The sequence below is a fragment of the Onychostoma macrolepis genome, chromosome 20 (assembly GCF_012432095.1).
Source record: "Onychostoma macrolepis isolate SWU-2019 chromosome 20, ASM1243209v1, whole genome shotgun sequence".
Classification (NCBI taxonomy): Eukaryota; Metazoa; Chordata; class Actinopteri; order Cypriniformes; family Cyprinidae; genus Onychostoma; species Onychostoma macrolepis.
In genome coordinates, this window is record NC_081174.1 from 18,642,119 (window position 1) to 18,660,211 (window position 18,093).

General features: G+C 35.5%; 1 protein-coding gene across 6 annotated transcripts in view; it reads right to left on the reverse strand.

Moving 5' to 3' along the window:
- ryr3 (ryanodine receptor 3) overlaps positions 1–18,093 on the reverse strand; it is a 90,881-nt gene that overhangs the window by 48,609 nt on the left and 24,179 nt on the right. For 4 of the 6 annotated variants that reach the window (XM_058757104.1, XM_058757100.1, XM_058757101.1 and 1 more), the window contains exons 3-21: positions 16,919–17,017; positions 16,061–16,081; positions 13,897–13,971; positions 13,470–13,548; positions 12,776–12,888; positions 11,166–11,265; positions 10,971–11,064; positions 10,726–10,800; positions 10,226–10,382; positions 8,817–8,981; positions 7,478–7,599; positions 7,119–7,299; positions 6,899–7,034; positions 5,311–5,406; positions 4,878–4,996; positions 3,493–3,626; positions 1,986–2,227; positions 1,627–1,819; positions 1,006–1,222 (exon numbers count right to left, since the gene is read on the reverse strand). In XM_058757104.1, coding sequence (XP_058613087.1) covers positions 1,006–1,222; positions 1,627–1,819; positions 1,986–2,227; positions 3,493–3,626; positions 4,878–4,996; positions 5,311–5,406; positions 6,899–7,034; positions 7,119–7,299; positions 7,478–7,599; positions 8,817–8,981; positions 10,226–10,382; positions 10,726–10,800; positions 10,971–11,064; positions 11,166–11,265; positions 12,776–12,888; positions 13,470–13,548; positions 13,897–13,971; positions 16,061–16,081; positions 16,919–17,017 — 2,418 coding nt within the window. The remainder of the gene's footprint in view (positions 1–1,005; positions 1,223–1,626; positions 1,820–1,985; positions 2,228–3,492; positions 3,627–4,877; positions 4,997–5,310; positions 5,407–6,898; positions 7,035–7,118; positions 7,300–7,477; positions 7,600–8,816; positions 8,982–10,225; positions 10,383–10,725; positions 10,801–10,970; positions 11,065–11,165; positions 11,266–12,775; positions 12,889–13,469; positions 13,549–13,896; positions 13,972–16,060; positions 16,082–16,918; positions 17,018–18,093) is intronic. The other 2 variants (XM_058757102.1, XM_058757103.1) reach the window with 1 other exon arrangement.

The window sequence follows — 18,093 nt, forward strand, 5'->3', positions numbered from 1 at the left end:
TTTGTAATATTTCATTGTAAAATAAAATAAAACATTTTTTAATAATAGTAGTAACAATAATAACAAGAATAATTATTATTATTAAATTATTGTTAAAAATTATTTTCTTAATTTTATAAAATAAGACAAAAAAATTCACTATAAAATAATAATAAATTAAGTATAAATAATCATCTTAAATATTATTATTTTTATAAATTATATATATATATATATAAATTATAAATAATTATAAATATTATTATTTTATAGTACAGCTGTATACTATAGCCATATCACAATCTTTGATTAATCTTGGAATAATTATGCTGCCATAGAAATATAAGAATTATTACTTTTGTGATATTTCATTGTAAAATAAAATAAAACATTTTTTAATAATAGGAGTAACAATAATAACAATAATAATTATTATTATTATTATTAAAAAATATTTTCTTGAATTTTATAAAATAAGACAGAAGAATTTCACTATAAAATAATATATTAAGTATAAATAATCATTTTAAATATTATTATTTTTATAAATTATATATATATATATATATATATATATATATATATATATATATATATAAATTATAAATAATTATAAATATTATTATTTTATAGTACAGCTGTATACTATAGCTATATCGCAATCTTTGATTAATAATTATGCTGCCATGGAAATATAAAATTATTACTTTTGTAATATTTCATTGTAAAATAAAAACAAGTTTTTAATAATAGTAGTAACAATAATAACTAGAATATGATTATTATAATGATTATTGTAATAATAATAATTATTATTATTATTATTATTGATGTTGTTGTTATTGTTATTATTAATTATTAATAATAATTATAAATATTATTATTTTATAGTACAGCTGTATACTATAGCAATATCGCAATCTTTGATTAATCTTGGATTAATTCTGCTGCCATGGTAGAACTTGAGAACAGGTAGAATAGAGTGTAAAAACATGGTGAATTACTCAGTTACTGATATCATCTCACCTGGCTGGTATCAACAGGAACAGGAATGAAGGAAGCCTGGGACAGGAACTCTGTGGTGCCCAGCAGATCTCTCACTCCCTCCAGGTCTCTTTTATACTCCTTCACAGGCTCCACACGCATCTTTTCTTTAGGGAGCAGGGCTTCATAACATGGTGCATAGCCTGCTGGAGGGAGGAACTTAAAGTCTCCATGGCGTCCACCCAACAAGAAACGGACCCTTGTGGAATAAAAAACATGAAGAGGGCACTCAAACTCATGATCAATTACTTGATTAATCCTAATAGCAACACTGGGTTGTCCAAAAAATGTCTTGGTGCTACTTAATTTGTTTGGAGTTGGTTGAGAAGTCAAGTGAGTAATGGCCTGTCTCTGTTGATTGAACATAAAGTGCTTTAGGGCGGATAAAGCGCAAAAATAGAAAGAGTTCATTTGTCACATAGCACAACTCCTGTACAATCACTGCAGAAGTGCTACGCTCAAAGTAAAAATTGTAGAAAACCATGTTGAACGATTGCTACAGGATGTTCAAAATGTATGTATGCTAAATCTAACCATATTCCTTCTTGCTATTTATGTAAAACTCTTACTCAGTGCAGGGTACTTTATATTAGAGAAACTCACTTGACCCCTGCAGAGAAACTGACGACGGGAAAGAAGAAGCCATCTACGTTGAAGTCTTCAAACATGCCTTGAACGGGCTGACCGTTAATTCGGAAAGACATGCTAGGGGCTCCGAGATCCAGACAGCAGCTCACAACATCATCTGAATTCAGCAAGTGCTGGTTAATAGAGGCCACGGCCCGTGGGATTCGCCCTATCAGACGTGGAGAGAATAACAATTTAGTAGATTTTTGTGAATACTACTGTCAATCAAGAGTATCACAAATGATTCAGATAAAGTCATGTTCATATATGCATTTTTTATAATGTCATATTAGATCAGGCAGTGAGGAACATGGGTAAAACAGCCTTAAAAGTACCTGACCACAGATGAAGCCCATCAAAACCATAGGAGTAAAGATCATCACCCACACCATTTCCTCCCCAGCCCTCTCCACCCCCAGGATAGGGGGCGTAGCCTTTGGTGGTGGCCCAGCCGACACGAAGGTGGGTGGGCTCATTGGTCACATAGTGGTCTACTTGATCGATGATCAGCTCAAAGTACCATTTCTTATACTGTGCCGAGCCCTCACTCATGCCCAGGAAGATATTGGGTCTCATACTGTAAATAAACACAGAGATCACATTGGAATTACAGAAAAAAATACATTCAATTATTAGCAAAGTTAGCACAAAAAAATTCCATTGAGAAGGTTTGTGGGTTGATAATGACTGACAGGTTCACAGAAAAATTGCATTTTCTTAATAATATTTGTATTTTTGTATTGTGGTCTAGTAAAAATATCTAGTGTAAACATCTGTAAAAAAAAAAAAAACTCTGTTGGCAAATACTTTTTTTGAGTCTGCATGAAATCAAACTTGACACTATTTACTTTGTTAGTGCACATGGCTAGTCTTGAGGTAAACAATTAATCCGTGTAAATTCACAGAAAAAAATAGTTTGTCTTGGTAATTTTTAATCAAAATCTGATTCCACTCTGGAATGGCATTCCATCTCTGATGATGTCAGTTTGAAAGTTTAGGCAGAACATCCTTAACTACTCCCTTCCAACCGTTAGTTTACTGCAAGCGAGAGATGCTGGGAGGTGTGCTAAAATAAAATAAAAAAACACCCTCTATTCAATATTCAGTTTCAGCTGGAAATATGTCACAGTACTGAAGTAAATTGGGTAGCAGCATAAATCAAAAAAATAAATAAATAAATACTTTTGAAAAAAGGTCAAAAATAAAATTGTAAAATAAAATTAAATGCAATTTAATATTAAAATATAAATATAAAATAAGACATAAAAACAAGTCACACACAGTTTTGCTCCTCGACTAAATCTTGTTTAAAGATGTTGACACACTACTGTTCACAAGTTTGGGGTCAGTAAGATTTTGTTTTTAAGAAATCAATACTTTTATTCAGCAAGGACATAATAAATTGATCAAAAGTGACAGTGAAAGACAAAAAAAAATGTAATTTAAACAAATGATGTTCTTCTATATTAGTAAGATTGCTGAAGGATCATGTGACATTGAAGACTGGAGTAATGCTGCTGAAAATTCAGCTTTGCCATGACAGAAATAAATGACATTTTAAATACATTAAAATATATTTGATTTATTCAGAATTTTAATAATATTTCACAATATTACTGTTATGTCACTGTATTTTTTTTTATCAAATAAATGCTACCTTGGTTAGCATAAGAGACTTTTTCACAAATAACTTACCGACCCCAAACTTTGAACAGTTGTGTACTTTTATTGAAAAACAAACATTCTGATTAAGAAAATTGTGTGTGCATGTGTGTGTGTGTGTGTGTGTGTGTGCGTGCGTGCGTGCGTGCGTGTGTGTGTGTGTGTGTGTGGTTTGTCAACCTTTGGACATCATTGACCAATCGTGTCTGGAGCAGCAGGTCTCTCCTGGGAAGCAGGTGGTCACAGATGAAGTTCTGATTGGCTCTCACAGCCACACCATTGCAGACACACAGGGAACAGAGAACATCTAAAATCTGCAAGGAAGCATGGAAGACATTTTAACAATGTAGTTGTTTTATTGCTTTAAACTTATTTTATACCGCACATTTTACCTATGCACAAATTTATAGTCTTATGCCTGCATATTCTCAAGTGCATACTTGAGAGTGTTTGCTAGCATAACATGCTGTGCAGCTCCTAGAATGTATTTACGAGTTTACATGACCCACATTTTATGGGTCATGTAAGACAGAGGAATTCTCAAGTCAAGTAGCAAGGGTCTACACCAGTAGATACCTGCCCCTTGTTAAAATATCTGAATGTTTGCACCACTAAAACTAGGGTGACGCCATGTCTCCTCTTTTTCCCAGACATTTCCTGGCCAGGATTTCAAAATTGCCTAACATGTCCGGGATTTAGCTTTGTTTTCCTATTGATGTGCTCTACAGTCTTCATACTTTACATATGCTTATTTGCATTGCTTTGACCGTTCTCTGTAGATCCCATATTCTCACATCACGATTGGACGATTATGTATAATGCTCGCACACTATTGGTCAAACTACTTTTCGGTCATTACCTTCAGCAAGTATGAAAAAATAGGAAAACTAAGCCAAACCCGGGTCATTTTAGGCAGTTTAGAAATTCCGTCAAGGACATGTCCAGGAAGAAGAGGAGGAATGGTCATACTACCAAAAAGCCTTGTGAAGTATAAGCAAACTTTTAATCATATACAGTTAGACTACCTTTCAAATTTTTGAGGTCAGGAAAATTTAAAAGGTAAAGACATTTATAATGTTACCAAAAATAATTTTTCTGGAATGACTTGTAAAGGATCTTGGGACATTGACGGCTGGAGTAAAGGCTGCTGGTTTGCTTTGCCACCACAGAAAGAATTAAGATTTAAAATATATTAAAATAGAAAACAGTTTTACTGTATTTTTGACCAAATAAAGGCACCTTTGGTGAGCATAAGAGACTTGTTTCAAAAACATTAAAAAATCTTACCAACTGTCGAGTTTTGAATGGTAGTTTATATCCCCCCATAATACAGAAATATACAGATTTACACTAAATGGAAGGTAGAAATGAGGGTTTATATACAGAACTGGAAAAAAGCTTTTTCAGCTCTTCATATAATATTTATAGTATTCAGGGTGGCAGGTATTAGTTTCCATCTTAAGGCTCTGGATGGTCAGCAACATCCTTTATATTCCACACTCATCTGTGTTTGTTTGTGTGTGTGTGTGTGTGTGTGTGTGTGTGTAGAAACAGCAAATGCTGACCTTGTGGTTGCGTCCATGCTTGTACAGCAGAGAAATAATGGATTTGATGTGGGCCTTCCGAATGATGTTCAGAGATTCTGGACTCTCGATTAGGATACAGTGAAGCACCTCTAAAATGCCTGTATAGAATTGCTTTATTAATATTGCATCGCAGTAAACACAAGGAATGATAAAGGCATTATATAATCAGATAGCAGAGAGTTGTTTAAGCAAATTAATATAGATTTTTTAATGAAAATTATCTACTGCTCCTATGCTGCTATGAATCTGTTATACTGCTGTGACATGGAGCTTGAGCTAAAATCATTGATCTGTGCAGATGCTGATGACCGGTCGCTCAGTTTATGTCTACACAAGACAGACTGATTAATGTATAAAACCTCTGTAATCAGTGCTAATGTATGTGTCCGCTTTGACGTATAGGGATATTTACCTGATGAGGACTCCAATCTCTCTAGCTTGCTGACCAGCCAATCCAGCTTGCGAGAGAACTGTGTGCAGTTGGTCCTGTTGCCTCGAATCAGAGCGGCTAATGGACAAAAATCAATGCCAATAAGCTCAATGTTACACCGTTATTCTTACACACCTCACACTAACACCTGCAAATCCCTTTCGCTATCCTTCACACAAGGTTTCCCACCAAAGTGGTGATATTCTGAAATGAATGCACCGCCGTTGTGAGCAAAATACTAAATGGGAGTAATCTTAAACTAGACTGTATTTCCCAGAGAGCAATCAATCAAACTCAAGCCCAGGGCTAAAGGCACTTTATGGAGAGATTGTCTTGGCAGTTTTGAAGCCCAAACACCCCGAAAAGAGCTGTTTCCTGAGGCGGCAAACGCATCCGTATGGAGATGTTAAAAACCGGCTGTTGTCACCAGCATAATGTATCATGCTACTGTTGCCAGACAGACTCAGCACGGCACCTCTCGAGGGTGACCTCAACGACTCTGAGCGAGCAAAATTCAGAACGAGCCTCGATGGGGGCTCTGATAAATGCCAAGCCAGTCAAGGTGAACCGAGGAGAGCGTTCACGCTCACTGGATCCTCATGCGATGTTAACATTTCAAACAAAATTCAAACGTTCAGAAACTTCATCCGGTTCCATCGTCCCAAAGCCAATGTTTTTTGAATGGGTCATATTTTCATATTTTAGTCTACAATATCAAATATATCAGAAATACCCACTCACGATTTTTACATCTCTAACAACTGGCTAAATGGGACTACAGAAGATGTCAGGAACATAAAGAGCCAGATTTATTAAAAAGGGCAAATTAGTGTTAGAGCGCAATTGAATAAAATCCTGACAGTATTATTTTAGCACCAAAAGAGTTAGTAAATCTGGCCCTAAACATTATCACATCAAACAGGAAAACTAATCTACACTTTTACAGCCTTATAATTGCATTCTAGCAAACTATTACTAGACTACTAGATTTTAAAATGTCACAAACTTAATGGTGGTGACATTAAAATAATGCATATGCGGTGTTTATGGCCTAACTTTAGCATTTTACTTCTAGTATTTAGGCTTTAAAGGTCAAGTTTTCGTTTGCGTTATCTTGATCACCAAAACAAGTAAGAAATATAAACTTTTTTTCTCACAGAGTTCATTTTCTGCAATAATCCAAAAGCCAATAAACAAAAAAATCCTATTGGCTTTTTGCCAAGGGAACCAGGATGGTGCTAACTTTTGTGTTGGTCTCTGCTGCACTCTATATATTGAAGTAGTATTAAAAAAATGCTTCAGGAGAAAAATTGAAACAGTAGCAGAAATGAAATGGTCTTCATATAAGATTTCTAAAGCAATTTTGCTTCGATCTGAACTTTTAATATCTTGAACAAGGTCCACTTTTTCTAACTGTACGTTTGCCCTCCATAAATCAGGCTGGGAGTCAACAACAGGGTGATAAAAGAGAATAGAATTGCTGTTTAACTGCCTCTAATAACTGTCGTGTCTCTCCATCATCACCCTCGGTGAACAGCTGAAGGCTGTGGACGAGTGATTGAATTCTTACCCAGAAGCTCATAGAGGAGGTTGAGAATGTCCTTCCAGGCCTCACCGGCCTCCTCGCCTGCTAACTCCTCGAACTCAGCGGCACTGTTGTACACATTTAGACGATCGATGCAGTGTGAGACCAGGGTTAGCATTCCCTAAAATAATCATAATAAGTGTCAGCCTGTACATTTGCACAAATTATTATGAGTCTAATATGACACATTTGAGTTGTATTTAACCTCTTCTTTGAAGAGATCTTGGCGCTTGATGAGAGATCGGAGCTGCCTCTGTTTCTCCTCATGTTCGAGCTCAGAGTCAGGCTGCTGGAAGTACTCGATGAGGTCGTTTAGTGTCTGCAGCACTTCACACACAGGCAGTGTCACCTCTGTAGTCTTCTCCCCATTCAAACCATCCAGACCCCTGAGACAAAGAAAATAATATTCAAATTAGAAATATTTATTTCAATAATTATTTGATACATCAGAAATTTAATAATGCACTAGTCTTGCAGTGTTCTTGTTCCAAATGGCATTCATTTATGATAGGACGAACGTTTGTATAGCACTAGGCTGCATTTGAGCCTTTGGGTCTGCTGTACCTGATGAACTGAGTGAAGAGGCGAGTGGTATTACGAATGATGCGAGCCGCCCGGGACTCCTCATGCTGGCAAAGCTGCAGAGTCAGCCCGTCATCCATATGGCCCTCAAGAGACAGGACAGCCTGCACACATCGTAAATGTACATTAACACTGACTGCAAGCAGAACAGCTGACTTGGAACTGATCTCGAACCATAAAAGTTTTAATTGAATTTCAGAGTATTAATATTTGTAAATGTTTTTTGCTTAATAATGAACATCTGACCTAGATATTATTGCAGAATCTGAATTATAATTTTTTTTATTTTACCTTGTAATATTGTTTATTTTTCATGTTTAAATACAATTTTGCATCCCAGATTTTTAATTTGTACACCACAGTATATCAGATTATGATTACCCTGCTCTGCAGATACTGTATTTGTAAATCCCACATCGATCCACCACCAATGTTGCTATAATACACTACTGTTCAAAAGAATGAAGTCAACAAGCTTTTTAAAAAGTCTTATATGTTTATCAATGTCATATTTATTTGAAAAAAAATATTTAGCTAAAATAGTAATATTATGAGATATTATCACAAATTAAAATATCTGTTTTTATCTTAATATACTTAAAAATGTAATTCACTCCTGTGATGGCAAAGCTGAATTTTCAGCAGCCTTCAGTGTCACACGATCCATCAGAAAATACTCTAATATGCTGATTTAATGCTCAAGAAACATTTCTTATTATTAACCATTTTGAAAATACTGCTTAATGTTTTGTGATTAATGCACATTCTAAAAGCTGTATTTATCAGTTCTTTTCTATAGCAATTGGACAGATTGTCTTGGGGTTTTATCTTCAACTTGGCACCTCCTCTTCACATGAATGGCAGAGTCTGTCCAGCAGACTTCATAAGCTACAAAAAATGAAAGAGTGGTTCAATATTTTCGAAGTGAAAATCGAATCGAGTGTCACCAAAGTTACGACTTTGGCTCCCTGGGCTGTGCGTAAAGGTGGCATGCTTTTTCTGGCCTTTAGCCCAGAGTTAAGCTGCATACCACTGCGCTGGAAAGATGTGCAGTCCATGTGAACGTGTAATCCTGACCACTCCCCAAAAACACACTGTCACCATGCCTACCTCATTATCACATTTAAACCATGGCCTCGTATATCCTACACTCTACACAGAAGCCACTGCGGTTAAGCTTGAGCTAACATTAGACCATCCTGTGAGCCCCATAATCTTTAACGGGATCATAACTTACAGCACATGATGTCATTAAAGATGTACGTGCCATTCAATGTTGTTGTAATCATGTAATCGTGACCACAAGGACACTGTCTCTTACCCTTCTCTTCAGTGGTCCCAGGCGAGAAGATTTGGCATCAGGCGCCTGGTAGGACAACCACAGGCCCGTGGACACATGCATGATGAAGCAGACTGAATCGCCGTATTTGATCTCTGCGACGCCCATACCATCAATATCACGCTTTGGGCCGGAGTCAATCTTTTCCTGCGAAGGGAAAGACAAATCGCATGAGTCCTGCCTTTGCTGTGCCAACTATTGTCATCTGTTCAGTTTGGACAGTCACAGTCAATAATTTTGTGAGCCAATTTTAAGTGATCACATAGACAGTAGGACAGCTGGGTTTGTGACCCCTCGGCTTCTTGCAGCAGAGGAAGGCTAATGAAACTCCAATATACAGTAATAATGCACCGAGGATTAGTAATTGGGAAACAGATGTAGCGATTACAGACTCTAAGCACTGACTAGCAAGGGCTACAATCTAATCAAGCCAATTTGTCCAACAGCTGATGCAGTGTAGCTCTGAAAGTCATCGATTCATCTGATTTACTTATTTTTTCATTAAATTTAAGGAATGTTACTGGTTCAGTACAAGTTAAGCTGCTGAGTCATAATGTTAAATGGCAAAAAAATAAAAAATTGAAAGTAAAAATCAGGATTTACAGTGGACATTTTTGGGGAGAATTTAACAACAAAAATGTGAAGCTTACACTAGTGAAAAATAAATATACTAAAATGTATCTGAAAAACATTTATTTCATGCTAAGTATACTACAAATACATTTACATATTTATTTACTTTATAAAAATACCCTGCAATTGTACTTTTGGTATACTTAAAGTCTGCTAAATTGGAACAACTAATTTTGTGCTTAATGTACGTTAATTGTGCACAAGTTGTGCTGAGGTCCAACTATACTAGTATAAACATATATAATTATATTTAAGTATATTTGATTGTGCTAAAGTGGAACTAAGGCAAGGCAAGGCAACAGTGACATTAAAACACATTTTAGGCTTAATAATAAGAAATATGCATTGTGCACAAGTAGCACTCCAAATAAAGTTGAATTATAATTTTATTATTTACAGTAAGTTTCGAGCAATATGTCACTAAATATGTTAATAGATTTGAACTATACTTAGTATGAAATAAATGTATTTTATATATATCACTTTATACTAGGGTATAATTTTCTAAAATATTAAAACTGGATGCAACTTTATACAGAAAAGGTAACAATTTTTTAAATACTACATATGTTTTAACACATACACTATATTGTGTCTTGAAACAGTGGGTACTTTAACGTTTACTAATGGCCCATTCACTTCAATGTAATCCAATCAAAATAAATTTTGGTAATCAACATCATGCTGCAAATGCTGTCGGTTGAGTTTAACTTCTATTATTTTAATCTATGGACAACTTTAAAATAAATGGATCAAACCTTGCTTGACCGGAAACAGAAGGCTGTTGCAGTGGTGTCAGACTTCTCTCTGTCCAGCAGTATCAGGCCATTGTCCTCTGTCTGGCCCAGATAGTGACCGGTGGAGAGATGGCGGAGGCGGAAGGGCTGACCCCATCTGATGTGACTCCCGCTCCAGCTACAATTCAAGAAAAAGACTCCCCTGTGAGAATGCATCTTTTTCATTTTCCACACAATCCATGAAATATGAGTTGTTAACCATTTTAATGCTTAATCAATCAACAGGCCTTTGCAGAAGATTAGGACATTTTTCGATTTTCTAACAGTCATGGATTAGATGCACTGCTCACTGACCTGACTTTGAACTACCCTTTTGGGCATAATTGGAAAAGACAGAGGAGGAACAACAAGTCTGGGTCATCAAAAATTTACTGCAGTTTACTGCAACCCAAAGGGTGCGTGTGTGTGTGTTTGTGTGTGTGTGCATGCACAAAAGAAAGTAAGTAAGTGTTTGATTTCACCTTATCCGAAGAGGCTCCAGTCTCCATAAAGACCTGGCCTTGGACCCTCCTTTGCCGGTCTCATAGTTCACCACTCTATAGGAAATAATGTCATAATGTCATGTCAGATCAATAGATAGATAGATAGATAGATAGATAGATAGATAGATAGATAGATAGATAGATAGATAGATAGATAGATAGATAGATAGATAGATAGATAGATAGATAGATAGATAGATAGATAGATAGATAGATAGATTCACCTCTGTTGCTCTTGGCTTTGCTCGGATCCTGGTATGGTGAGGCTCTCGTCGTGCCCATGGAACAAGCGCATCACATGCCCACCCAGAAGAAATCCTACAGAGACAAGGGAACAGTGAGACAATTCCTAATATCAATTGTGCTCTTAAAACTAGTACAGCAAGACAAAAGTAATACATTTTGATTTTTGAACTCACCCACTTCCATGTTGCTTCTGGAGCAGGTAGGCTGAACGTTCCACAGTGTTTGCATAAATGAAGCATCCACTTGAATACTTGCATTGGAGATGGAGAGGTGCTACAAAAGAGGGAAAGACACAAGTGTTTTACCAAACTACCTATGCATGTGTGTTTTTGCTTGAATAAACTTGTAGAATCTAAAAAAGAGGAAGGCAGCGAGTAAGGGAGACAGAGAGAAAGAGATATAGAAAAGGAGAACAGGAAAAGAGATACTGGCATGTGGCCTTGATGCTGCCAGCCTGTCTGTGTTGTCAGCAGCTGAGTTACAAATCTGTTTTTAAAAGATTACTGTCTAGAAAACACAAACAGGGACTGTCTTTCCCAGGACTACAAACACTAACTCTCTTCATGAGCAGCTCTGCAGTCCGTTCCAAGAGACTTCAGTTAATTATTTGAACTATTTCTGAGGAATTTTGAAAGGACTTATGTAATGTGTCAAATTATATTCGTTGAAATGTACAAAGTACCATTCATGTTTATGAGTGAGATTTTTTAAAGAAATTAATACTTTTATTCAGCAAGGATGCATTTAATTGATCAAAAGAGACAGTAAAGACATTTACATTGCTATCAATATTTCTATTTAAACTGTTCTTCTGAACTTTCTATTCATCGACTTTCTATTCAAAAAAATCTACCAGGGTTTCCACAAGAATATTAAGAAGCACAACTGTTCAACATTGATAATAATATGTTTTTGAGCAGCAAATCAGCATTTTAGAATGAATTCTGAAGGATCGGTGTGACACTAAAGACTGGCGTAAAGGATGCTGAATATTCAGCTTTAACATCACAGGAATTAAAATAGAAAATAGCTATTGTTAGCTAAATTGTTGTGTACAGTAGTATATTTCATAAAAACACAAACAATTTTGTTGGGTTTAAAACCTTTATTAGGGGATTTAGACCGCCCAAGTTACCCATAATTTGCACCTGGTCAGTCAAATATAATCCTGTATTTCTGAATTCCTTTTTGTCTCTCAGTGCGTCGATTCTCCTCCTGTACATCTAGAGGAACTCAGCGCTCTGTTGGAAGGCTGAGCACGTCACCATGACAACTTACTTGATTAAACCTGATGGTCTCCCTCTGTATGAAAGAGGTATATTAACTGTCAGCACATCTGGGCAAAGCCATCTTGCCAGACACAAATGAAATTATAATGAGAACTTTTCCTTTTAGTTTTTTTTTTTTGTCTAGAGACTAAGTCTATGTTACCATTTGCATTTATGTTAAAAGTTTATCTGAGAAATTTTAAACGCTGACTGTGGGGGCCTGAATCCATTAAAGGAATAGATGGCACAATGGCAGTTTGTAAAGACTGTCAAGCTCCCAAAAGTATTAAAACGTTAATAAACAACATTAAAAACTAACACACCATTTGTGAATTCTGAATGAGAGAAATTCAGTCTTGTTACTTACACAAAACTATCATATGACTTCAGAAGACTTGGAATATACTGTATTTGGATGGACTGTTTATACTGTGTTTTAGTGGAGATTGAAAGACATGCTCACTATGACGTGGTATTGTATGGAAATTGCTGCATTACACAAACCAGGTACTCACCAGGTACCTCTCAGAGGACACGCTGACCAAGATGAGGTCATCTCCAATGCGTACCTTTTCACCCTCTGACCTCTGCTTGGATGCCGGGTGAATTGTCCACCAACAAGCTTCCCCTTTGATAGTACAAATCATCAGTTAGAGGAAACTGATCAGATGTAAATAACGAGACAGGTTATCAATGTCCTACAGCTGTCAATGATTCAATCAGCCTTTGACCTTGATGAACTGAGATCACCTATAAGACCTTTCTGGTGTTTACGAACTTAGATGTTGATACTGATATTCATGTTCCTCTATTCTGAGTGACACAATACACAAAAATAGTAAGATATCTATGTTTAATTTTGGATCTCTTCAAAGCTTGGGAAGTAGCCCTAGCACTGCATCTGTTACCTACGGTTCAAATGTCAATCACAGCCAGAAATAGGCCTGAAAGGGATAATTCATTCAAAAATGAAAAATGCATAATTTTTTTCTTTTTATTGATGTAGTCCCATGAAGCCCACCTATAAAGTGCATTGCATATTTTAAATGTGATGTTGTTCAGTTGTGTTATTGTTAACAATTTTGTTTATTACTGAAACTGAAATAAAAAAGAAGCTAATAGAAATGATTTTTTTTTTAATAAAATTAAAATATAAAAATAAAAGCTATTTCAAAATATTAATAAAAAAAATAACACTGATGTTGTTACCAGTTGAATCCTCTTGAAGGCCAACATCAAAAGACAGTTTGTCTGTCAGAGACCTGGAAGTCTTTAGACATGTGAGATACTATGGGAAAACAAAGAAACAAGTGTAAATTCTACTAACAAATTATGACAAATAAGGTTTCAATACACTGCAGCACTGCATCACGGGTAAAGACCCCCAGAGGACCAAGTTCAGTAAGCTTCAAGCTTTATACTTAATGTTTATCGATAATATAAACACATAATTATCCCATTAAAACATAAGCCATCCTGTCATTTGTGATTTCAAAGCATTTTCACTTCTCCCCATCTACTCTCTATATACTGTAGGGAGCCACTGATCATGAAGTTGATGTGTGTGAGTCGTAAGCTGTGACAGGCTGCCTAATCCTTCTCCCCACTGGCTTCAATTTGTGTGGCGCATTCTCACCATTCCACTGAAGGAATGCCTAAGGAGGATGGCGTGACCGTAGAGCAGTGTCCGATGTCCACCTCCCTGTGCTGCCTACAGAAGAGAGAGTAAAATGTTGTTAGCAACTCAAGGCAAGGGTTCAGAGACGTGGACAGAACGGTCACTGTTAAAATAAAAAGTCACTGAATCAGAAACATTTGCACTGGGAAGAACATGCTGGACGGATGTTAAAAGGAAATTTCTCGTTCAGTTGTTTGAACGAGAACAAAATTTCGTTGTTGTACCGTAGATGAGGAAATGTTAGGAGTGTGTAGAAAAAAGAAAGAGAGGAACAGAGTAAATATACTTACCCGTCTTATAAGCCTCTGAGTGCATAGGGAAAAAAGATGTTTCTCTTAATTAAAAAGATATTTATAATGTAGAACCTCAGGTAAAGTCTGCAGCTGGTGATAATCTTTCATGATCAACCATAATAATCACTGCCACATTTGACCACAATATCGGACTGTTTCATCTGAACTCCTCACTGAGAGTCCAAAAACGAATGACTTTGACAAAGAGGAAAGTTGAAACTTGTGTTCCCTACTCCCAGCTGTTGCTGTAAGACTATGCCTGCTGTCTTGCTGAAACATTAGATGATAAACAACAGTCCTTGGCTGAGTCACTGTGATATTGCACAGTTTAGCTGCACATTTAACCAGAAACTGCCACTTCTAGAGAGTTTCAAGTTGACAGCCTACTAAAAATGGCAAGATCTCTGGACTGCTGATAACAAAAAAAAAAGATCCCAAAGAAACCATCCTGATGTATTAAAAAAAAAAAACCTGAACATATACTACCATTCAAAAGTTTGGGGTCGGTATGATTTTTTAATGTTTTTGAAACAAGTCTCTTATTTTCACTAAAGCTGCATTTATTTGATCACAAATACAGCAATGATACGGCAAAATTGTGAAATATTATTATTACAATTTATTACAAAATAACTTTTATTTGAATATATATTTTTAATCGTAATTTATTTCTGTGATGCCAAGATAAATTTTCAGCAGCCATTACTCTTGAGTGTCACAAGATCCTTCAGAAATTATTTTATCATTTGGTGCTCAGATTTCTTACAATTATCAATGTTGAAAACACAACATATATATGTTTTTTCAGAACTCTTTGAACAATAGAATGTTCAAAGGAACAGCATTTATTTGAATTAGAATTTTTTGAAACAATGCAAAAGTCAATTTTGATCTGACTTCAAACATCTGAATGGTAGTATATAGTACATTCCGAAAGTAGAATGGTACAGTATACTACTTCTGAGCTAAAAAAAAAGCAGCAAAACATCAAAAGAAGAAACCAAAAATTATGGCACATATCAAGAAACATTCATTCTGGAATCAGCATTCCAGATCATTTCCTCGTCATTGGTACTCCTGAAATTTGAGAGTGTTAGAGTCCAAATGCAAGTAGAAACAGTTCACATCTCAAACTACAAATAATCAACACAAAAAACGTATTAAACAGTGAATTCATTAAATAAATGACAGACATCTGTAGGGATTTTTACAGTGAAGTACTGTATGGTATGCAACTCTGCAGCATAATGCTTTTCCAACAGAACTCATTCTCTCCTAGACATTAATGTTAGCGCAACAGATACACAGCACCGAGCCAATAAAATATGTGCTGTGACAATCTCATTTCAAAATGCTGCAGTAAAAAAATAAACATGAAATAAAATATCGAGCATGCCATTTTGTGCTGAAGGGAGGGCAGATAAAGCATTCAAATGGCCCTGTGTAGAACATGCTTAGCCAGTAGATTTTATTCTGGGATTTGCATAATTCAGGGCCACTAAGTTCTAGATTTGACAAGTTAATTCGTCTTCTTTGGGCTACAGGAACATTTTCACACTCTCAGTCATAACATAAAAATGGATAGAGGGAGACAAGCCTGAGATAAAGGAGAGAGACCTTGATTCTCTGACAGGGTTAGCATTGTGAACTTTATTAGTTGGGTTATGCCATGACTGAGTTTTAAGCACACTTAAAAATCCAGTTTAGTTAAAGAAGTGGTTGGGATGCTTAAAAGAGAGCAGTAGGTATAATTATGTAAGTTAAATATTTTTTACATAATTCAGATTGACATTCATGCATACTCTTTGGTCAACAAATTGTCAACATACCCATTGCTCATGATCAGGATTCTTGCAACGATGAACAAAGATACAGATATGATTAAAAAGGCAGTTGGAAAATCCTCGCCACTTTAGCACATTCAATTCATTATGTCTCACCAAATTAATTAATTAAACCCCACTCTTTTTAGAAATGAAAATCAAACATTTTTATTGGTTCGATAATACATATAATGAACTGAATGATGCCAAATGATGAGGCAACCCATGAGCAAAAACACTTGAAATAAGTTCAATAAAATGTATATTGTGAAGTGCATTTTATTAAAAAATGATGACTATGAAATAGAAAAAAAATAATTCCGCCTTCTACAGGTGACTGAAAGCATAATAGACATGGAGCGGTATAATTAGTCTATGCAAAGCAGAAGGTGAGGTACCATACTATCATAGACATTAAAAAGATGACAGTATTTTATCCATTTATGACAATACATACCTCACCTGCATTTGTTAGTAAGTAGATGTTTAAATGATTAAGGGATAAAGGATTTGCATTACTATCATGTTGAAAATCTAAAGCAATTATGGCATCTGAGGAATAACATCCAATTCATAAAACTCTCCAAATCAGATCTGCCAGTGTGAATTCTAGTTTTCTAATATCAGTGTCATCATTCTTGATTACTTACGGTTGGTCATATAGTATGCAGAAGAACTAAAGTCAATGGAGTAGTTTTGGCAATATATACACACCATGACATCTTTCCATGACAGTGCACCATTATATTTCCCTATTGACATTGAAATGCACTCAAAAGTGAAAGGTTTTAATGTATTCTTATTAGAAAGGTCTAGATATATTCAGTATAGTAACCCTGTAATGACTGCGATTTGTTTACTTACTCCTTCACCGCTCTGCCCGGCGAGCATCTCCTGCAGAGCCCGCACTGAGAGCGACTGCTCCAGCACAAAGTTACAGATGCATAGGTCAGGAGGAAAATACTGTGGAGAGAGAGAGATATTGTGGGTGTGGTTGCTTATTTGTTTTTTGATTATGGATGAAATTCAGATCATTGGTTTACAGATTAAAGCCCTTCATTAGTCCCAAACAGATGTTCTGTTTTCTATATGTGTTCATTAGGATTAGCTCATTAGGATTAGCTTGAGAGGCCAGTAAGGATTAACATTAGCAAGTGGTGAGTTCCACCTTTGGTCTAGAGAAGTCTTCTCCCACCCTGCATCTGTTTATCAGGCTGCTATTTAAAGCCCCTCGAATGTCTGGTTCAGCTATCCTGAGAAAGTGAACATTCTGTCACCTTCTGATAACTAGAGTCTGAATCATGTACAGTCTTACCGAGGGTATACTTTAAAAGCATTTTCCTACTAACATCTTTCTTTGTGTTGAGAAATAAGAGAAATCAGCCATGACTTATGGTGACCAGTGCCCTTTCAGGTTTTAATATGACATGTGAGTGGGGAGAATGTGCTAAGTAGAGTGACAGATGCCTCTGGGGAAAGTCATCTGCAGCCATAAAATACAAAGAGAAAATACTATATTATGAAGTATTATGTCTCAGTCAGGTTAAAAATCCCTCTACGCAGCTCCACTCGAAGGAATGTAACTCACACATTATGTGATACCCTAGAAATTATTTTTATACATATTTTATCATTTTTAATAAGTTATATACAGTATATGTAATAGTAATACATATAATATGTAATAAAATGTAATTTATATATATATATATATATATATAAAACAGTAATATGTAGTATATATAGTCATTATAATATTATTATTAAATAATTATAAAATGTATTTATTTTAAATATATATATATATATATATATATATATATATATATATATATATACATATTATACTGTGTATGTATGTACATACACTCTCAGAAATAAAGGTACAAAAGTAGTCACTGAGGCAGTACCTTTTCAAAAGGTACATGTTTGTACCTAAAGGGTCCTTAAAGGTACCTTAAAGGTACATATTAGTACTTAAAGTGTACATATTTGAACCTAATAGGTACAAAAGTGTACCTTTTGAAAAGGTACCGCCC